At 59.5% G+C, this 22,169-nt stretch overlaps 1 protein-coding gene across 1 annotated transcript; it reads right to left on the bottom strand.

Annotated features, from left to right (window-relative positions):
- Positions 1-3,496: 3,496 nt before the first annotated feature.
- On the bottom strand, positions 3,497-22,140 carry LOC142827975 (interferon-induced protein with tetratricopeptide repeats 5-like). Its single transcript, XM_075924779.2, has 2 exons — positions 21,930-22,140; positions 3,497-6,273 (listed from the first exon to the last, which is right to left on the bottom strand). Exons 1-2 carry the CDS (start codon positions 21,974-21,976, stop codon positions 4,926-4,928), a joined length of 1,395 nt encoding a protein of 464 aa, XP_075780894.2. The 5' UTR covers positions 21,977-22,140; the 3' UTR covers positions 3,497-4,925.
- Between the last annotated feature and the right edge of the window lie 29 nt (positions 22,141-22,169).

Genomic DNA, 22,169 nt, shown 5'->3' with positions numbered 1-22,169 from the left:
TCTCGCGCCCCATGGTGCCACCGGACACACGTCGTGCGTCTCTCCCGGACTCTTCCTCGCCTGAGCAGAATGAAGGGTTGGAAAAGGCTGAGCGACCGCCGGAGTCTGCGTCTGGCACCAGCCACGCTGGGAAGACAGGACGCTGGGCGAGAGGGAGCCCTGGGGCTCTCACCGCTAGCAGTGCGCCAGCCCTGGGGGGGGCCCGGTTCCTGGGGAAGGAGAAATGCGTAGCAAGTATCCAAAGCGGCAAAGGGATTGAGGGGTGAGGGGGTCGCCGGGTGAGTCTGTAACTTTAAAAACAAGTGGCCCTGTGACCCCAGAGGGCCTGTCTGCACTGGGGAGTTATTTCGAAATCACGTGGTAGTGCAGACACAGCCTGAGGGACCACGGGACCACTGGCTGGCTTTAGGCACTGGAGTTCTCTCAGGCTGTCAGCAGAGGGCGCTGGCTTCTCCCCACCAGCCCCACAGTCAGGTACAGCCCGTGCGAACCCCCCTTTGCCCATTCAATGAGGGGGCGCCCCGGTGGAAGGGGGAGCGACATGCAGGCTCCTCAGGCCCCGTAGCCCTCAGGGGGACAAATGGCTCGGTCCCGGCTCTGCCTCTGGGTCCCTGCAGCGCCCAAAGGGGACCCCACGTTATCCGAATGGAGGCTGCCCCGGGACGTGCAGCTGGAGTAGCGCTGGCCCGTATCCAGACGGGTACAGGGACTGGGCCCCCCTCCCAGCCGGCAGACACAGCCCCACAGAGGTCATGAAGGGGAGAGGGCCAAAGGGAAAGAAGGACCCGGCTCGCAGAGCCAGCGGGGAGATGCCAACGCTGGACGTCAGCTGGATGGACAGGGCGGACAGGCCAGTGTGAGAGTCAAGGGCCCAGGGCCCGGCCTCAGTGTGAGCTGGGGCTGTGGGGCAGAGCTAAGGGGAGAGCAGCAGCCAGAGCGGGGCTGGAAGCTGGGGCAGCCGAGAGCTGGGGCAGCCGGGAGCTGGGGCAGCTGGGAGCTGGAGTACTGGGAGCTGGGGCAGCCGGGAGCTGGAGTACCGGGAGCTGGGGCAGCCGGGATCTGGAGTACCGGGAGCTGGAGTACTGGGAGCTGGGGCAGCCGGGAGTTGGGGCAGCCGGGAGCTGGAGTACCGGGAGCTGGGGCAGCTGGGATCTGGAGTACCGGGAGCTGGGGCAGCTGGGTGCTGGAGTACCGGAAGCTGGGGCAGCCGGGAGCTGGGGCAGCCGGGAGCTGGAGTACCGGGAGCTGGGGCACCTGGGAACTGGAGTACCGGGAGCTGGGGCAGCTGGGAGCTGGAGTACCGGGAGCTGGGGCAGCCGGGAGCTGGGGCAGCCAGGAGCTGGGGCAGCCGGGAGCTGGAGTACCGGGAGCTGGGGCAGCCGGGAACTGGAGTACCGGGAGCTGGGGCATCCGGGAGCTGGAGTACCGGGAGCTGGGGCAGCTGGGAGCTGGAGTACTGGGAGCTGGGGCAGCCGGGAACTGGAGTACCGGGAGCTGGAGTACTGGGAGCTGCAGCCGGGAGCTGGAGTACCGGGAGCTGGGGCAGCTGGGAGCTGGAGTACTGGAAGCTGGGGCAGCCGGGAGCTGGAGTACCGGGAGCTGGGGCAGCCGGGAGCTGGAGTACCGGGAGCTGGGGCAGCACAGACCAACCATGCCAAGGGGGGGCCAGGGCTGAGCTATAGCAAGGAGCTGAGGGGCCACAGAGGAAGGGGTGGACTCTGGCCGTGCCACGCAACGCTGGGGGGCTCTGAGCAGCAAGGGCCCAGCACAGCAAGAGGTCACTAGACAAGTGGCTGGCCCGGGGTGGGGACGGGGGAAGGGACATGACCCCACATGGGGAGGGGAGTTGTGCTGGGGTCATGTCACTGGAGCCTGAGGACGTGTGGACACCGTCTGAGCAGGGGTCGGACCCCTGGTGTCACCGCAGCGCAGCCAGGGCCGGGGCGGGAGGCCGGGGACGTGTGAGGAACAGTCGGTGAACTTCCGTTAGTGCCCGGAGATTATTTGGAATACGTGATGTTGGGTTTTATGTTAACGGAGAGGTCACTGGGTCAGGGAAGTGGGCAGTGTGGGAGACTATGCGAGTGGGGACCCCCCAAAAGACCACAGCCGGAGCGGGGCTCCAATCCCCCCCGAATACCGGGACCAGCCTTGTCGGGGTTACAAAGACCCTGCCACAGGGGAGGACCGAAGGGGAAACGTGGGGGCAGATCCAGCCCTAGACTGGGGTGGGGCCTGGGACAACAGTCTCCTCCCCCCCACCCCACCCCACCCCTTCCCCAAGCTCCACCCCTGCTCTATTCCCCACCCCCCGCGTGACGTGACCCGGGTCTTTCCACTTCCCACCCCCGCAGTGAAGTGGGATGACCAGCTGGGAGGGGGCAGAGCTGAGGACTAGCCAGAGCCCCCCATAACCGCCCAGGCTGCCTTGGGGCCCCCCAACGCACTGGGTGGCTGCCCTGACCCATCATAAGCACGGGTGGCTTTGCCCTGGGGTCTGGCCGGCATCCAGGGTAGGGGAGCTGGCACGAGGACCCGGACCCTTTGGCTGTGTGAATCTGCCGGGTTAGGGTTTACGGCAGGACAGCGCCAGGGTTAGGCAAACTCTGTTGGGCACTTCGCTAAAGGGCCAGCTGCCATGCAGAGCCAGGGACACGCTGCTCCCCCCAGCTGAAAACAAGGGAGGTTCTGCCCCCCCCGGTTACGAATCCCTCTCTTGGGGGGGGGGCGATCAGAGCACTCCGGGGTTCGTACAGAGCAGGGCTGAAGGACCGAGGGCCCAGTGAGGCCAGTATCCTTAGGGTAGTTTTATTCCGTATCTATGGCAACAGACAAGCGATGGAGAGGGCGCAATCTAGTCCATTCCCCTTCTCAGCTCCACTCGCACAAGCCTCCTTCTCGGGCGGCCAGAGGCTGGAGATCTGGCGGGGCACCGCGCTGCCTCGGCGTCTGTCCATCCGTCTCCAGTGACGCCCCGGCGCTGTCAAGGCCGTTCCCCACTCTGGCATGACAAATGCAGACGTGGGAGCCTGCAAAAGGACCCCAAAACCGGATCTCTACAGGCTTTGGTACAAAAACTTCCCCCCACGATATCCGGTGCGACCACCGAAGTACTCCAAGCAAACCAGGGAAAAGATCACTTGGGAAAACTTCCTCCCTAAAACCTCAGGGGCACCTCAAGCTCCTTCCCCCAAAGAGCTTGAAAAAAGAAAAGAGAAAACAAGCTGCCGTCTGTGGAAGCTGACTCCTTAGGCAGACAGGCAGACAGACTTCCCAGGACACAAAAATGAACCGATACCGATTACTTAGACAAGAGAAAACAAGCTTTTATTATCAAAACAAAACTGCAGTTGCGAGCATAGTTGAGGTGGCAAGATGGTAAGAGCCACCAAATTGATACACACAGACAAAATTCTCTGGGTTAACAAGCTTCATTGCAAAAGAGGAAAAACACTGTTAAACAAAGAAAAAAACATGGTTAATAGCACAGACCTCAGTTCCAAATTCCCAAACCAGAATACAATAAAACGTGACGGACTAGCTAAACGTTTCCTTACATACACGTGTAAGAAGTCCTTCTTGGGGACAGAAGTGTCTTTCTGTCTCCCTTAGTATCTGGAGAAACTGTTCTGCCTCAGACAAAGGAGGGTATGTCTCGTGGAATGAGGAGTAACGGTAGTTCGAACTAGGAAGCCTAGTTCGAACTACCTAGTTTGTGCCCCGTGTAGCCGCGCTGCACGGGGTTCGAACCAGCGGGGTTTTAAAAATGGCGGCGCCCCGCTTATGCAAATGAAGCCCGGGAAATTCAAATCCCGGGCTTCATTTGCAAGTGCGGTATGCCTACATTACCCCGCTAGTTCGAACTAGCGGGGTAGTGTAGACATACCCGGAGGGAAAAGATAAAAATTTCTTTGTTCCAGTTTGAAATCCCTACTTGCATTACTATCGGCTGACCAGATACCTGGCTAGGTAAGCCCTTTAGCCACGAGGCTACTGGTCAACTCTCCTGGTTATGACAGGCGCTAAGGACTCTTATACACTTCTAATCAGTATCTCTGTTGGGATGTGTCTACCCAGCACCCGGGACAAGCTACGCAAATTGCATAGCTTATTTCGAAATAGCTTATGCGTGTGTCTCTGTGTTTGTGTCGCTGAGAGTCTGTTTGTGTGTGTCTCTGTGTGCACGTCTGTCTGTGTGTGAATGAGTGTGTATGTGTGTGTGAGTATGAGTGTGTATCTGAGTGGGTGGGTGTGTGTACTGCATCAGTGAGAGAACTGTCCGCGTTGCTGGCTGCAGGCAGGGTGCACAGAGCCAGAGGCAGGTCTCACCGGGGTGCACAGGGAGATGTGTTGCCGAGGGAACACACTGGGGTGGGGGAGGGTCCCAAGGCTGCTACTGCTGGAAGGGTGCCCGGGCGGTGGACCCTCCCGCGCTCTGCCACCGAGGCCCGACTGGCTCCTTCTCTCCCCCCACAGCCTCCCCTGCACTGCCCCTCCACCAAGGACCACCCTGAGGCCTGGGCGATGGGGGGGAGGGGGAGGAGGCAGACAGTTCAGAATAGCAGGGCGGGGGGGGGGGAGAGGGAGCAAACTTGGGTCGGAGCAGGGGCCAGTGTGGGTGGGGCCCTGGGGAGGAGGCTAGGCGGGGGTGGGGCCTTGGGGTGGAGCAGGGGCCAGTGTGGGTGGGGCCCTGGGGAGGAGGCTAGGCGGGGGTGGGGCCTTGGGGTGGAGCAGGGGCCAGTGTGGGTGGGGCCCTGGGGAGGAGGCTGAGCGGGGGTGGGGCCTTGGGGTGGGGCAGGGGGCAGTGTGGGTGGGGCCCTGGGGAGGAGGCTGAGCGGGGTGGGGCCTTGGAGAGGAGCAGGGGGCAGTGTGAGGAGGTGTCTCCAAATGCAGGAGTCCCGCGCTGCTGGTGGATTCTCCCATTTTCACTGCCTCTCCAGTCTCCAGGTCCGGCCATGAGAGGTGCACTTCTTGTAGTTGGGACTTGTGTTCCGTTCCAGGACATGCTGTATGGCTGCAGCCTCGGTGGTCTGGGAGCGCTGCCGGAATACGTCTGCCACCTCTTGCAGCCTATTTCTCAGTGTTTTTTTCTCCTGGGTGGTGCTTGCGATGGCAAAACCGGCTTTGTAAATCTCAGCTGCCTCGGGCAGGGACTCCCGCGTGTAGAGGAGAAAGTCCCCCCAGTGAAGGTAGACGGCCTGCTGGCACCTCTTGCTGAGGGTGGACACCTCGCTCAGGAGGTTGAGGTAAATCTCCTCTTGGTACTCAGGTGTCTTTTGTCCGAGCATTTCAGCTAGCGCCAGCTTTGCAAACACAAAGGCGGGATCTTTCTGCACAGCCATCTTGAAGGCCTCCGTAGCTGCTGCCAAGATTTCTTCTCTCCTACCCGTGTCGGCCACTGCCAGCTGTTGCTTGTAGCAACAACCCAGGTCATAGTGAAGGAGGTGATAAGTGGGGTCCAGAGAGATTGCTCGCTCTAGAATAGCAATTGTTTCTTCTAGGAACTTTCCTGGAAAGAACTTGGCTGCATTTCTCAGGACCTCGGGGTCCCGGCTATTCCGAACAACATCTTCGACCAGGGCTTCTGCCTGGGGTCTATCCCGCCTCTCAAGGATCTTGGCTAAATACATTTTAGCTTCATAGTTTTGCGGCTCTTCCTGGATAATGGCGCTCAACTTCTTTTTGGCGTCTGACTTGTATTCAAAATCATGTGAGTGGAGCCATGAAGCAAAGGCTGCGATTGCCGACCCAGCAAGAAATTCCCCATTGGCTTCGTCTTCTGCCAATGCCCTTTGGAAACACTTTGAGGCCTCTTGGCCGTTGCGGAAGCCGGTTGCCAGGAGAGACCAGCCTTTGTGTGCGTGGACCTCAGGGATCAGAGCTGTGTATGGCGAGCGGCTGTTCAGGGAGCGGCAGATCTGGCTCACCTGGTCCAGGTAACGCTCCACCACGTCGTAATGGGCCAGGTGATAGTAGATCCAGGCGTAGTTCCCGTAAATGACCAGGGCCTGGCGGGGGACATTACCTGGGTGATGTCTGTCCAGGAACTCTTCAGCTTCCCTAAGGCTTTGCAGAGCGTCCTCATATCGCCCTTGCAGGTGGCAGAGATAAGCCTGCAGGGCCAGGTAGGCGGCCTGGTTCGGGTAGGGAGTGTGGGCAATCCTCAGAGCCACCGTTAGGAGGAGGTGAACGGCGTCCACCTTGTCCCTGATTTCAAAGTCCCAGGTGAAGTGGCACTGGAGGGCCTGCAGCTTCTCCTTCAGCGGCAGGGAGCTGCAGAGAGAGGGGGAACCAGACACCGTTGAATGAATGAATTTCCCCAGCACACTAAGGTCGTGGGGTGGGGACCAGGGAGGGACGAGGTCTCTGTCTGCTTAAGAGCCAATTGCAAAGTGCAGACCTGGCGCGGAGCTTGGAGGGCCGTGTCTGATGCCCCCCTCCGCCGGGCGTGGGGCCTTTGTGGATGGGCTTCCCCCAACCTCTGTGGAATCCACTTAGCACTTCCTGTGTCCCACAAAGCCCCCCTGCAAAGCGACCCGACTCCCTGCAGCCCAGGCAGTGTGTGGTGAGCTCCGCGCGGGTAGTCGGGAGAATTTCTCCTGGGGAAGGAACCGCTTACAAGGGTGACAGTGAAGTGACTGGTTTCAATGCCCCTCCACCCCAGAGCTGGAGATGGGAACATTGCACGTTTTTTGGCTGTACCTCGGTTGGTTGTGCCATTCGCCGTTAGGGCTGAAGATATTTGACTTATTGCAATATCGGACGCACGTTCATCAAAGCCAAAATGTACATCAGGAGCGCAGGTTTGGACGTGTGCCACCGTAGCACCCAAGGTATTAACACAGAGACGTTCCCAGCTGCCGGAGCAGGAATTCCGCCCCGACTCGCGCCGTGCGGCAGGACCCGTTCCCAGCCCCAGCCACAAGAACAGACCCTGGCCCCCTCCCGCCCATGTGGAAGCCCCCGCCACCGGAGTAGTTGTCCGTCCTGCCATGCGGCTGTGACAGGTCCTGGCCCCCCGCCCCAGTGGCTCCCTCACCACAGCAAATCAGCCAGCCCCGCCTGCTGTACAGGTTCTGCTGCGCGGCTGTCCAGAGGAGGTGGCGGGGGAAGAATGTTTTGTGCGCGGTGGCGCACGGGTCCACCTTAGCGGGAGCTGTGACCAGGAGGTTCATTTTGGCATTGACTCCCATGCGTCAAGGGAGGAGGCTTTAAACTGGGTATGGCGGGGGCAGGTGACCAGAGCCCCCAGCTAAGTCATGAACACAGAGAGCTGGAGGACACGTCACAAGCTGGTGGGAGCAGGGAGACAAGACGGAAGTGGGGGGCAAAATCGAATCAGCATCTCAGTTGGGTGTCTCCTAACACCAGGCGGGCGGGAGGACGCAGGAAGGACGGGAAAGGCTGCTAAACAAACCTGGTGGCAGCTTCGCTGCCATCACCCCAGCTTGGGCGATAGGAGCCACTGGTCACGGCCCTGCAGACACCCCAACCCCACACCCTTGTGCCTGGCTACACACACACAGACACCCCACCCCCACCTAAACACACAGATCATTTCAACCCTCCCTTCCCCAAGCCTGGCCAGATACTCAGACCCCCCTGCTGGACAGACAGCTCCCCCCGCCCGCTCTGTCTGGACACAGAGCCCTTCTCTGCACCCCCCCCCCAGCTGGACACCCAGCAGCCCCCCCTCCCACTCTCCTCTCTGCTCGGTCCCATGCTCAGCCAAGGAGTCAGCGCGCCCGGGCCGGTGTAACGACAAAAAATGGTGCAGGAGTGTTATGATGCTGCAGTGAGATGGGGGTTTGGCCCCAACTGGGGGCTTGTTGGCCTGGCTTCATTTTGAAATAAAATATTCTGTCAAACTCCGAAGGTTTTAGCATTGTCTCTATATATGAGAGGGGTGAGGAACCTGTTTTGAGTCAAGGGTCGCTGACCCACAGAAAAGTCAGTTGGGGCCACACAAGTGAGATGCAAAAAAAAAAAAAAAAAAAAAAACCCAAAACCCAACAACCCTCCAAAAAACCCCAAGCCTCACTACTGTGGTCCCAAATGTGCTGTGCGGGCAGGGGACAGAGTGAAAGTGGGGGCTGGGGAGAGGGTGCTGCTGGTGGAAGGATGCTGGGTCAGGTGGCAGGGTGCTGGGGTCAGGGACATAGTCCTGCTGGGCAGTAGGGTGACTGGGAGGGTGCTGGGAAAAGGATCAGGGTGCTGCTGGGTGCTAGTGTGGATGGCAGGGTGCTGGGGCCAAGGACAGGGTGGTGCTGAGTCCTGGGGTGTGAGGCAGGGTGCTGGGGCCAGGGACAGGGTGGTGCTGAGTCCTGGGGTGTGAGGCAGGGTGCTGGGGCCAGGGACAGGGTGGTGCTGAGTCCTGGGGTGTGAGGCAGGGTGCTGGGGCCAAGGACAGGGTGGTGCTGAGTCCTGGGGTGTGAGGCAGGGTGCTGGGGCCAGGGACAGGGTGGTGCTGAGTCCTGGGGTGTGAGGCAGGGTGCTGGGGCCAGGGACAGGGTGGTGCTGAGTCCTGGGGTGTGAGGCAGGGTGCTGGGGCCAGGGACAGGGTGGTGCTAGGTGCTAGGGTGGATGGCAGGGCTGCCAAGGAACAGGATAGGGATGGGGTGCAGGATCTGGGAGGGAGGTGGGGGGTGGACAGAGGCAAGGTGTGGGTGGTAGGTAGGGTGCAGAAGCAGGCTGGATGTAGGGTGTCTGGCCAGGGGGAGGGAGCAGGAGCAGGTTGGGGGAGGGTGTCTGGCTACGAGGGAGGGTGCAAGGAGGGGACTTGGGTAGGAGTTGGACCTCCCTGATCTGGCACCTTCTGGACCTGACTGGTCCCAGATGAGGGATTTTTGGACCAGGCGAGGTCATTTCAGGGCTCCTGGTCCCCCCCCTTTTGCCCCACTAGGCTTCTTTGCACCTCTATCCCCTGCAACCCAACTGAGCTGCCCACCCCTGCTGGTTCCCTGCACCCCCCCCCCCCAAAACCACCCCCCACAATCCAAGGGAGTGCAGCACCAGTTCCCCGCAGCCCCTCCCAGCCCAGCTGAGCTGCCCATCGGTTCCGTATGCCCTCCCCCATCCACCTCAGCCCAGCTGAGCCCTGCTCTGGTTCCCTGCATGCCTCCCCCACAGCACAGCTGAGCCCCGTTTCCCTGCACCTCCCCCAAACCCCGCAAAATTTCAGAGCCAAGCGTCGATTCCCTGTCCCTTCCTCCCCTTGAGTCTAGCCCCGGTTCCCGGCACCTCCCTCCTCCTGCAGCCAAACTGAGCTCTGAGCTCCACACACACACCCCCCACCCCACCGCCCAGCCCAGCTCCCCGGACCTCCCCATTCTGCAACCCAGCTGAGCTCAATTTCCCTGCACCTCCCCCCAAACCATGCAGACATGCTGAGCCAGCTGATTCCCTGCCTCTGCCTCCCTCCCCCCCTTGCCTGTGTCTACACTGGTGTGATCTTGCACCAAAGTGGCCGCTCTTGCGCATAAACTTGCTGCCTGTCTACACTGGCCCGGTGTTCTTGCACAAGTACACTGCCGTTCACATGTATGAAATCAGGGCTTCTTGCACAAGAACTATGATGCTCCCGCTCAGGAATAAGCCCTCTTGAGCAACTGTTCTGAACGCAAGGGGGTCAGCCGAACCTCGAGACCGAGCGGATGTGTGACGGAGTGACGACTCCCCTTATTCCGTGAGCTGCTGATAAGATCTGACACTCTAGACCCAGCAGACCCCTTCTTTGGTGTATGTAGATTTAGTTTCCTATAAGCCACTGAATGGACAGGGTGCAGACTGCCTGTCTGTTCTCAAGAGGTGTGAAACCAACTGTCCCTCATAAGTAAGCCTGTAACTTTGTACATATGATTCTTTTCAGGAAAATAAAAGCTTTTTTGCTTGCTGGAACAGTAACTGGCCAGCCAACACCTTGTGCTAAGGAAAAGCATTATAGCTTCGCACATTAAGCCTGATCTGTGGTACAAGAGGGAAACTGAGGCATGCCACTGTTGGGGAGGGCTAGCAACTCAGAGGTAATTCAAGCGAGTGGAAGGTCACGAGTACCGATGAAGCGCTCTTGTTTTCGGAAAGTTGCAGCTCACTCGCCCACAGAAGTGGTAAGGAACTAGCTGTAACCGGTTCCCCTAGCAGATCTTAGGCAGTATTTTAAGTTATAATGAGCCACCCCGACAGGGGTAGAAATGTTTTCTTGTCTTTCAGATCATCAAAAAGCGCTGGTGCCAGCTGAAGAAAAACAACCAACAAAAAACCATGGTTCTGTGTCATGACATAGTAAGTTTGTGTTCTGTCCAGGTTGGTCTTGTGTGTCTTAATTGTAATACGTATTGCAAATATTGTTGTGTGTAGGATATTGTTTTAACGAAAGGATAATTTGAGTAAAGCAGAAGCATTAATTTAAACCAACAAAATTAATAATTGGATCCAATCAATTGACAACTCTAAACTTAGTGAATTGACAACTTTAAAATTCAGTGAAAGGATAATAGTTTGGTAATTGTTTAGGCTAGGAGAATGTTAACAACGTCTCCACAGGTGAACAAAAAAGGAACTCGAAGGAAGCAAGGAGTGCATCACGTGAACAGAGGACTGGGAGTGGGGTACCAGCCCTCTCCCCCACTGGATTGGTTTTGCTTTAATGGCTACACAAATGAAATATTTAGCTTCTGTAAATTTGCACACCAACCATAAAAGTGGTTTGGCCAGAGATAATAAGAAATCTATTAGAAACAACACGGGCAAGTGGGACATCAGCATATTTAAGTAAAGATGCCCACAACAATGAGGAAACTAGTAACCCACCATTGCAATAACAGCTACTTGCCCTGCTACTCATTGGTGCCTGATGCCTTAAAAGGCCTCAAGAATTATGGGATTGCATGGGTTAACAATTAAACATCTATCTGAGGGGTCGCCGTGTTAGTCTGAATCGGCAAAAGCGACGAGGAGTCCTGTGGCACCTTAGAGACTAACCGAAGTGTAGGAGCATAAGCTTTCGTGGACAAAGACCCACTTCGTCAGATGCATGATAATAACTCGAACTCAGGAACCAATCCTTGCAACAAACCTCAGTGCCAACTCTGCCCACATATATACACCAGCAACACCATCACAGGACCTAACCAGATCAGCCATACTGTCACTGGTACATTCTCCTGCACATCTACTAACGTAATATATGCCATCATGTGCCGACAATGCCCCACTGCTATATACATCGGCCAAACTGGGCAGTCCCTACGTAAAAGAATCAATGGACACAAATCTGATATTAGGAATGGCAACATACAAAAACCTGTAGGGGAACACTTCAATCTTCCTGGACACACATGTGACGTAGTGGGGGTACTTGCTGGGCTGTGGTGACCCCTGCTGTCTGGAGCAAGACCCAGCAGGGAAAACCTCACTATGCAAAGGTAGTGCCAAACTTGTTGAACCAGTGGCCAGACACCCCCCATGGAGAGGAACAAAGGAAGGTGGGATGCTGCCCTGACTGGGGGGCAGGGCTGGAAGGGAATTTAGTTAGTTCTGTCGGAGAGCATGGAGGAGAGCCTAGGGGAAGGGGCTGGAGTTTAGGGGCCCAGTCTCCCCCATCTCAAGGGGGCCTGAGGCATCCTAGCCCAGCTCTGTGACCAGATTCCATCTGTGCTGTGCTGTATCCTGGAGAGGCAATAAACTTCCTCTATTCCACCGGCTGGTGCAGTCTGTTTGTGCCATTTCGGGGTGCAGGAGACGGGGGACCCCCAACGCGCCGTCACACTGGTGTCAGAAGTGGGATGCACTGCACCCCGTGGTTGGAGCTTCCAGCGGCGAGCGACAAGGCGCAGGAGAAGCAAGAGCCCTGGAGCCAGGCATGCTGGAGACAGAGTGAAGCGGTCCCTGGGAATCGTTGGGCGCTGCAGCACTAGACTGGTGAGTCTGCACCAAGGGGACCAGCGGGCAGATGGCCTATGCCCAACTCTTGAAGGCAGAGCTGGTGGGGCTGTGCAGAGAGAGGGGCTTGCCTGTGCAGAAAGCAACCAAGGCCCAGCTGATTGCTCAGCTAGAAGAGAACGACCAGCCACAGGGCCAGGATCTTGTCCCCAGGGGAAGCAGCCAGACCCCCCCTGAGAGTGTGTCAGGCTCAGAGAGGGGGAGGAGTGCTGGAACTCACCGGAGAGATGAGACAGCTTCCCCCAGGAGGCCTGCAAGCTGCAGCCCATCTAGGGCAGGGGCCAGCCAAGCAGAGCTGCGGCGGCTGGAGATCCAGCTGCGGATCAAGGAATTGGAAGTAGAGGACCGAGAGAGGCAGCGGCAGCATGAGCTGGCCATGGCAGAGCGGAGAACCGGCGGGGCACCGGCTGTGCCAAGAGTGGATGGGCCACAGGGTCCCAGGACTGCCAGATGCTTGGAGAGGCTCGTGGTGGCCCAATTGAAGGACATGGGCGACATAGACGGGTTCCTCAGTGCCTTTGAGAGGGCCTGTGGACTGCAACGGGTTCCCCCAGCTGACTGGCTGCAGGAGCTCATCCCCGCACTGAGCCAGGAGGCGGCCGGAGTGCTCAGTCAGCTGGAGGACCTACAGCCAGGGGATTACAACCGAGTCAAGGAGGCCCTGCTGCACAAGTTCGGGCTGACCCCCGAGATGTACAGGAAGAAGTTCCGGGGGGTACAGAAAGGGCCACGGGAGACCTATGTGGATCTGGCCTCCCGCCTGGCGCAATACTGCCGCAAGTGGGTGTCTGGAGTCGGAGCCCAGACCGCAGAGGAGCTGCTCAAGCTGATCATGATGGAGCAGTTCTATGAAGCGTGCCCACCCAAACTGAGGCTGTGGCTCAAGGACCGGAGACCAGAGAACCCCCAGGAGGCTGGGAGGCTGGCGGATGAGTTCACGGAGAGCCGGTCCGGGTGTGAACCGGAGTCCTGGAGAGAGAGGGAACCGCGCAGAGACCGGATCTTGGCTGAGCAACGGAGAGAGACACCTCCGAGGCGAGCCCCAGAGACCAGGACCAGTCATCGATACCCCAGAGAACCAGCCAGGCCCTGGACAGAGACAGCCCAAAGCCTAACTTGCCAGCGCTGTGGGCAAAAAGGCCACAAGAGGGCTCAGTGCACCAGGTCCCAGGACCGGGGACTTTCCAGGGTTAACTGGCTGGGGCGGGAGGAAGGGCAGGCTGCCCCAGAGGCAGGGGCTGGCAGGCAAACCTCAGCTCAGAGAGAGGGGAAGGATGCTCAGTGCACCTCCCCTGGGAGGTCTGAATCTCAGGAGGCGGATTTCTCCGTGTACTGGGTGGGGGCAGGACGGCCCCTGCGGAGCGAGTGCCTCATACCCCTGGAGGTGGATGGTAGGAAGGTGACGGGCTTTTGGGACACGGGGGCGGAGGTGACTCTGGCCCCATCCGACATAGTGGCCCCGGAGAGGATACTACCCCACGCGCAGCTGACCCTGAAGGGCATAGACGGGTCCCCGTTTAAGGTGCCTGTAGCCAGGGTGCATCTGAAATGGGGGGCGAAGGAAGGCCTCAAGGAAGTGGGGGTGCACCCGCACTTGCCCACCGAGGTGCTGATGGGGAATGACCTAGAGGAGTGGCCCCATGAATCCCAGCGGGCTCTAGTCACTACCCGGAGCCAGAGCCAGCGGGGGGCTGACAACCTGGGTCCAGGGAAGGACTCCGGGCAGCGTCCTCAGGGTCCCATCCCAGTGGACACGGGGTCCAGCCAGGCTGGGACTCCGGACCTAGGCAGAGGTGGGGGACAGGTCCCGATCCCTGCCTCAGCACCTGAATTCCAGGCTGAGGTGCAGGCAGACCCCTCCTTGCAGAGGCTGAGGGACCAGGCTGGCCTCCGTGCAGCTCGGCCCCGGGGGAGAGGTGGCCCGGAGAGATTCCTGCGGGGGCGTGGACTCCTGTTCCGTGAATGGCTTCCCCCCAGGAAGGCGAGGGCATGGGGGGTCCAGCGGCAGCTGGTCGTCCCCCAAAAGTATCGCCTCAAGCTGCTGTATTTAGCCCACGATGTCCCCGTTGGGGCCCACCGGGGGATCTGGAGCACCCGGCTGAAGCTGCTCCAGCACTTCTATTGGCCGGGAATCTTTACAGCCGTGCAGCGGTACTGCCGGTCCTGCGACTCCTGCCAGAGGGGCGGGAAGGCCCAAGACAGTAGGAAAGCGGCTTGGGGGTCTCTACCCCAGATAGACCCTCTGGGCTCGCTGAGAGAGTTATGGGAGGGGAAGACCTCCCTGGATGGAGCTTCGGGGGTGGAAGCCGCCCTGGCTGTCCAGAGAAGGCTCACTGGGCTCATGGCCCCGGCCCGAGAGACCCTGGCCAGAGATCAAGGCCAGCGGAAGGGTGGGTGTGACCCCCGAGGACAGGCCTGCGCCAGTCGCCCTGGAGCGGGGCGGCGAGTGGACAGAGGGAAGCCAGCTCATGTGGGGCCGTGCCACGGCTGGCCTGAGTCAAGGGGAGCACCCATGTCCCCGGGGCGGGTTCCCACGCAGAGGACCCGAACTTCCCTAGGTCACGAGCGGAGTGACCCTGCTCAGTTCGCTCTCGGAGGGGGGAGAACTGTGACGTAGTGGGGGTACTTGCTGGGCTGTGGTGACCCCTGCTGTCTGGAGCAAGACCCAGCAGGGAAAACCTCACTATGCAAAGGTAATGCCAAACTTGTTGAACCAGTGGCCAGACAGCCCCCATGGAGAGGAACAAAGGAAGGTGGATGCTGCCCTGGCTGGGGGGCAGGGCTGGAAGGGAATTTAGTTAGTTCTGTCGGAGAGCATGGAGGAGAGCCTAGGGGAAGGGGCTGGAGTTTAGGGGCCCAGTCTCCCCCATCTCAAGGGGGCCTGAGGCATCGTAGCCCAGCTCTGTGACCAGATTCCATCTGTGCTGTGCTGTATCCTGGAGAGGCAATAAACTTCCTCTATTCCACCGGCTGGTGCAGTCTGTTTGTGCCATTTCGGGGTGCAGGAGACGGGGGACCCCCAACGCGCCGTCACAACACAATTGCAGATCTAAAAGTAGCCATCCTGCAGCAAAAAAACTTCAGGACCAGACTTCAAAGAGAAACTGCTGAGCTACAGTTCATCTTTAAGTTTGACACAATCAACTCTGGATTAAACAAAGACTGTGAATGGCTCGCTAACTACAAAAGCAGCTTCTCCTCTCTTGGAATTCACACCTCCAGATCAGCTGGCAGAAGTGGGCCTCATCTCCTTGATTGGATCCACCTGGTCATCTCCAGCCTGATCCTGGCCTGCATATTTCTACCTGCCTCTGGAAATTTCCACTACATGCATCTGACGAAGTGGGTCTTTGCCCACGAAAGCTTATGCTCCTACACTTCAGTTAGTCTATAAGGGTATGTCTACACTACAGAGTTAGTTCGAACTAGCTTAGTTCGAATTAGTTAATTCGAACTAAGCTAATTCGAACTAACACGTCTAGAACTAAAAACTAGTTTGAATTAGCGTTTTGCTAATTCGAACTAGCATGTCCACATTAAGTGGACCCTGAACAGGGCTTAAGGATGGCCAGAAGCAGTGCCGGCAGGGCATCAGAGGAGGACTTAGAGCGTGGAGATGCTGTCTCAGGCTAGCCGAGGGCTGCGCTTAAAGGGACCCGACCCCCACCCCAGACAGACAGTTCTCAGGGGTGCCCCGCTTGAAAACCAGTCCTGGCTTGGAGTGCCCGGAGTACCCACACTGGGCACATCACAGCACTCGGCCATCAGCCCGGCTGCACTTGCCGCAGGCTGCCATCTGGGGAGAGGGGGTAATCGGGGGGCTGCAGGAGAGTTTCCACCCCCAGAAGCCCGCAGAGCCAGCCCAGTCGTCCCCATCGGGGGCTCGTACCCCATTCCTCCCTCACCTCCGTCCACTTACCCTTCCCTAGCCCCTTTTCTTGATGTACAAAATAAAGGACAATTGTGTTCAAAAATGGAATCTGTCTTTATTGAACAAAACTGGGGGAGACTGGGAAAAGGAGGTGGGAGAGGGGAAGAGAGAGGCTGGGAGAGGGGAGGGCAACTACAATGATCAGGGGTTGGGAACAGGTCCCAGATGAAGAGAGGCTAAATAGAGTGGGACTTTTCAGCTTAGAAAAGAGGAGACTGAGGGGGAACAGGATAGAGGTCTCTAAAAGCAGGAGTTGGGTGCAGAGGGTGCATACAGAAAAGTTCTTCATTAGTTCCCATAAAGAAGGACTAGAGGACACCAAAGGAAAGGAATGGGTAGCAGGCTTCAAACTAGTAACAGAAAGTTCTTCTTCACAAAGCAAAGAGTCAACCTGTGGAACTCCTTGCTGCAAGAGGCTGTGAAGGCTAGAACTAGAACAGAGTTTAAAGGGAAGTGAGATCGAGTCGTGGAGGTTGGGTCCATGGAGTGCTATTAGCCAGGGGGTAGGAGTGGTGTCCCTGCCCATGGTTTGTGGAAGGCTGGAGAGGGATGGCACAAGACAAATGGCTTGGTCACTGTCTTCGGTCCATCCCCTCCAAGGTCCCTAGGGTTGGCCGCTGTCGGCAGACAGGCTACTGGGCTAGATGGACCTTTGGTCTGACCCAGGACGGCCATTGTAAGCTCAGGGCTCAGGGTCGGGGGTCTCAGTGGACCCTCTTGATTTTCATGCACACTTGCTCCTGGGTGGCCAGGCTGGCAGCTCTCCTGCCCTAGACGGCCACTTTCCTGTGCCTAGTGCGGAGGTCGTGGACAAGGTCCACGATGTCCGCACTAGACCAGGCGGGTGCCCGCATCTTGCAGTCCCGGGCAAGCTCCCGGGAGCCGCCAGCCTGGTCCCGGGAAGAGGGGGAGGTCTGGGGGGCATCGGGTGGGTGGCTCGATCCGTGCCAGGTGCAGGGTCTGCTGGCTGGGTGGTGGCAGGCTTGCACCTGGCATGGGCACCGTAGCCAGGCCGTGCCCCTTTAAGGGGTCCAGGTCCGGGAGGGGGGCAGAAGAGTTTCCCTGGTGTTGGCCAGAGTGGCCACCAGGGAAACCTGGGGAGGGCTAGCCTCCCACTAGTTCGAATTAAGGGGCTACACACCCCTTAATTCGAACTAGTAAATTCGAACTAGGCTTAATCCTCATAGAATGAGGTTCACCTAGTTCCAACTAAGCGCTCCGTTAGTTCGAATTAAGTTCGAACTAGCGGAGCGCTAGTGTAGCGCCTATCAAAGTTAGTTCGAACTAACGGACGTTAGTTCGAACTAACTTTGTAGTGTAGACATACCCCTAATGAAGAACTAATGTAGCACTTTGGAATAGGCAAATCTGTGGGGGATTTAAATATCCCCCGTGGTATTTGCATTAACATGGCTGCCGCTTTTTTTTTAACATGGCTGCCTATCACAAAAAGCGTGCAAAAGCTCTCTCTAAAAAACAGCTACCCCTCCTATATCAAACTGAGGAATCCCGAATAAACATTGGATGGCGGAATATGAGCCAGGTCCGAGGACTGATCACCCGAGGGCCACCTCCCGCTCACCGAACCAAACGAGTTCCTGTAGAGCGTAACGTATCCCAAACGTAACGAAAACCAAATATGTTGTTGTGGTAGTTTGTGTCTGTTAAATGTAAGTATTGTTATCTGAAATTGTTTCAAGGTATTGTTAAGTAGTAGTGTTAAAAGTTTTAGGTAAATGATTAGTCTTATAAGTAAGACTGATATAAATGTAACTGTTAATCCCTGGTCCCTTGTTAACAACTATTAAGATTTAGAAAAGCCTCAGGGAATTTTCTTTACTGTATTGCATTTTGCTTATTGGACATTCTAATAATTATTTGGTGCCTACATATGTAAGAAACTGATAAATCATAATTTATACGTAGAAGCCCTTTAATAAAAGTTTCAAAGATATTTGGTAATAGTTTGTCTGTTTCTGCGCCTCCCTGGGACTAGCCACATTTCCGAACCTTTTACTTTAAACCGCAATGTAGAGATATAGTGAGAAGAGACTCTTAAATATTCAAAATGTGTGACACAGTTTGAGGGAATGTAGGTAAATTATTTCACCGCACCAAGTCTCCTGGAGCAGTAAAGTAGCACCACGGACAGCAGGGAATACAGTCAGTTCCGGGTTTACAATGGTGCCAATGGCACTGTGGCACCAGGCTCACCAGGCACCATTATGGACCCCTCTGAGCCATCCTACAGCCGGGTCTGGCCGCTTGCCTTCTATCAGGGCTGGCTATTGTGGATGGGGGTCAGGGTGTGGGAGAGTAGGTCTCTAGAGGGCCGGGTGGGGGGGGGGGGCCTGGGCAGTGAGGGGGTGGGAGGTGCTCGGCAGTGGGGAAGGTTTGCATGTTTTGGGTGCTGGGGAGTGGGGCTTTTGGGGGGCACTGGGGGCTGGGGAGATCTGTGTGTGTTGGGGGCTGTGCAGTGGGGCAGATCTATGTGTCGAGGCGCTGGGACATGTGGGGGGAGTCAGTGTGGGGCACTGTGCAGTTGTGGTGGGCACTGGGCAGTGAAGGGATCTGGGGGGGAATGCTGGGCGTAGCGGTGTGTGGGAGGGCATAGGGATTTGTGGGGGTCTCTGGGTGGTGTGGCACTGGGTGTAGGGGGTCAGAGGGGTAGCATGGTGCAGCATGGGCCCGTCCCCAAGGGGAAGAAGCACAGCGCAGGGCCAGGCAGACCAGTGTGCGTCTGGCAGCTGCCACTTTGTAAACAGTGCCCTTGTAGCGGGCTGGATGGGGCAGGGCTGTGCCTGCCTGCCATGACCCGTCTCCCGGGGGCCCACAAATATGTTTAGCCCCGGGTCCATGAAAGGTTAACCTGGCCCTGTGTGGGGCGCAGGCTCTGGGACGGAGTTTGGGTGCAGGAGGGGTGCAGGCTAGGGGGAGTTTGGGTGAGGGCTCAGACCTGGGGCAGGGGATTGGGGTACAGGAGGGGTTGTGGCTGTGTGGGCTCGGGGAGGGAGTTGAGCACACGATGGAAGAGAAAGGAGCGGCAGTGACATAGGAACGGAGAGAAGACTCTTCAATACTCCAAAGGCGAGTGGCAGCTTGTGGGAGGGGCTGTTGGTACAATAGGTCACAGCATTCAGACTCCTGGCTGTAACGGCAGGTCGTCCTGCAGCGCTTGTGTGGGATAGCGAGCAGCTGCGGTGTCTAAGCGCTGAGGTTGTGTCTAGACTGGCAAGTTTTTCTGCAAGAGCAGCTGCTTTTCCGGAAAAACTTGCCAGCTGTCTACACTGGCCGCTTGAATTTCCGCAAAAGCACGGACTCCTACTGTCTGAAATCAGCGCTGCTTGAGGAAATACTACGCTGCTCCCGGTCGGGCACAAGTCCTTTTGCGCAAAGGGCCAGTGTAGACAGGTCAGATTGGTTTTGCGCAAAAAAGCCCCGATGGCAAAAATGGCGATTGGGGCTTTTTTGCGGAAAAGCGTCTAGATTGGCCACGGACGCTTATCCGCAAACAGTGCTTTTGTGGAAAAGCGTCCTGCCGATCTAGACGCGCTTTTCCGAAAATGCTTTTAACGGAAACCTTTTCTGTTAAAAGCATTTGCGGAAAATCAAGCCAGTGTAGACGTAGCCTGACAGTCAGGGAGTTGGGAGGCCCCTGCCTTTAAGGACACCCCCAGGAACCCGCCTCTGGTCCGGGGCTGACATGCAGCATCCTGCGAGGAGACCGAGAAAAGCCTTGGTCCCCCTCATACCCCACTAGGTCCAAGCACAGCAGGTGGCTCACCCCGCGGGGTCACTGCTCCCCCCTCCCTAAATGGGGGTTTTGTCCCCGCACAGGGTCTGGCAGTGCCCCCCCCGATTTAACCCCGGCTACCCCCCCATTCCTCCCCTTCAGCCCCTCTTCTGCCGCTCCCCACAGGCGCTTGATCCCCCAGCCAGCACATTTCTGCCCCCTGCTCAGACCCTGACACCCCCGCTGCAATTCGCCCCCCTCCACCCTTTTAAACCCCTCCCAGGAGGAGGCAGCAAACCCTGCAGCGGCCACAGTGAAGGCGACGGAGCCGGCTCAGCTCGGGTGCGTAGGCTCAGTGCACCCAAAGGGGCAAATCTGGAGAGGTCGCTTTTTCTGTCGCTCAGGCTCGCTCGGCTGCTCCCCTCGGAAGCCGGGCCCCGCCCCTCTGCCCCCGACCACCTCCCCGGGCTGCTGCAGGCTCCGAGCGTGGGGACGGCTGGTCCCAGCTCTGGGCCGGGCGTTACAGGAGTCCCGGGCTCCCGCCGCCTCCTCCCCTGCCCTGCCCCGGGCCACAGCGCTGCGGGGCCGGAGAGAGCCCGGGTCCCCCCCAGCCAGGATGCAGGGCAGCGGGGGGGTGGTGACAGGCTGGGGAGATCCCCGCCCCAGACACGTTTGTGTGTAAAACATTGGGGGGGGCTGCCCTGGGGCTGAAGGGGGAAGGCAGGAATGACCCGGGGGGAATCAGAGGGTGCCAGCTGGTGGGGGGGCAGACAAAGGGTCCCAACTGGCAGGGGGGGCAGGCAGAGGTTGCCAGCTGGCGGGGGCGGGGGCAGGCAGAGGGTGCCAGCTGGCGGGGGCGGGGGAGGAACCAGAGGGTGCGAGCTGGCGGGGGGGGGGGAGGAACCAGAGGGTGCGAGCTGGCGGGGGGGGGGGGGGAGGAACCAGAGGGTGCGAGCTGGCGGGGGGGGGGGGAGGAACCAGAGGGTCCCAGCTGGCGGGGGGGGGGGGGAGGAACCAGAGGGTCCCAGCTGGTGGGGGGGGGGGCAGGCAGAGGTTGCCAGCTGGCGGGGGGGGGGGCAGGCAGAGGTTGCCAGCTGGCGGGGGGGGGGAACCAGAGGGTCCCAGCTGGGGGGGGGGGGAGGAACCAGCGGGTCCCAACTGGCGGGGGGGCAGGCAGAGGGTCCCAGATGGCGGGGGGGAGGAACCAGAGGGTCCCAGCTGGCGGGGGGGGGGCAGGCAGAGGGTCCCAGCTGGCGGGGGGGGGGCAGGCAGAGGGTCCCAGCTGGCGGGGTGGGGGGGAGGAACCAGAGGGTCCCAGCTGGCGGGGTGGGGGGGGGCAGGCAGAGGGTCCCAGCTGGTGGGGGGGCAGGCAGAGGTTGCCAGCTGGCGGGGGGGGGCAGGCAGAGGGTCCCAGCTGGCGGGGGGGGGCAGGCAGAGGTTGCCAGCTGGCGGGGGGGGGCAGGCAGAGGTTGCCAGCTGGCGGGGGCGGGGGCAGGCAGAGGTTGCCAGCTGGCGGGGGCGGGGGCAGGCAGAGGGTCCCAACTGGCAGGGGGGGCAGGCAGAGGGTGCCAGCTGGCGGGGGGGGGGAGGAACCAGAGGGTCCCAGCTGGCAGGGGGGCAGGCAGAGGGTCCCAGATGGCGGGGGGGAGGAACCAGAGGGTCCCAGCTGGCGGGGGGGGGGGGGCAGGCAGAGGTTGCCAGCTGGCGGGGGGGGGGGGGCAGGCAGAGGGTGCCAGCTGGCGGGGGGGGGGGCAGGCAGAGGGTGCCAGCTGGCGGGGGGGGGGGAGGAACCAGAGGGTCCCAGCTGTCAGGGGGGCAGGCAGAGGGTCCCAGATGGCGGGGGGGAGGAACCAGAGGGTCCCAGCTGGCCGGGGGGGGGGGGCAGGCAGAGGGTCCCAGCTGGCGGGGGCGGGGGCAGGCAGAGGTTGCCAGCTGGCGGGGGGGGGGGGCAGGCAGAGGGTCCCAACTGGCAGGGGGGGGGGGGGCAGGCAGAGGGTGCCAGCTGGCGGGGGGGGGGAGGAACCAGAGGGTCCCAGCTGTCAGGGGGGCAGGCAGAGGGTCCCAACTGGCGGGGGGGCAGGCAGAGGGTCCCAACTGGCGGGGGGGAGGAACCAGAGGGTCCCAGCTGGCGGGGGGGGGGCAGGCAGAGGTTGCCAGCTGGCGGGGGGGGGGGCAGGCAGAGGGTCCCAGCAGGGCGAGCCCGCGGGCTGGGCCGGGGGAGGCGAAGGAGCCAGGGGGCCCGGATCCCCGGCCCAGGGCGCTGCGCGCTGGGGATGCTCCGCCCGGGGGTTCGGGGAAGCCTCCGCCGCCAGCGCCCGGCCCTACCTCGCTGTGCGCAGCCCGGGGCCAGGGCTCCTCTCCCAGCGCCGCATCCTGTCTGGGCTCCGGACTGTCCCTGCCCGGCCGCGGCGCCCTTTATACGCCCCCGCCCCCGCCCCTTCCCTGGGGAGGGGGTGTCAGCAAAGGGAAAGCGAGCGGAAAGCGGGAAATGGAAAGTGAAACTCCGCGTTCCGCTCGGCTGCCACCCTGCCTGGGCTGTCGGCTGCAGCCCCGCTCTGTGTGTGT

The sequence above is a fragment of the Pelodiscus sinensis genome, chromosome 1, assembly GCF_052426305.1.
Source record: "Pelodiscus sinensis isolate ZL-2025 chromosome 1, ASM5242630v1, whole genome shotgun sequence".
Taxonomy (NCBI): Eukaryota; Metazoa; Chordata; order Testudines; family Trionychidae; genus Pelodiscus; species Pelodiscus sinensis.
Note: the sequence above shows the minus strand (reverse complement) of the source record. Positions and strands in the feature narration are given on the sequence as shown.

Excerpts from the sequence above, each read along its gene's own strand:
- LOC142827975 (XM_075924779.2), bottom strand. The coding sequence starts at position 21,976 with ATGCGGCGCTGGGAGAGGAGCCCTGGCCCCGGGCTGCGCACAGCGAG. Across the intron at positions 6,274-21,929 it reads CCCGGGCTGCGCACAGCGAG|CTCCCTGCCGCTGAAGGAGA; the intron begins GTAGGGCCGGGC and ends CTCTCTCTGCAG.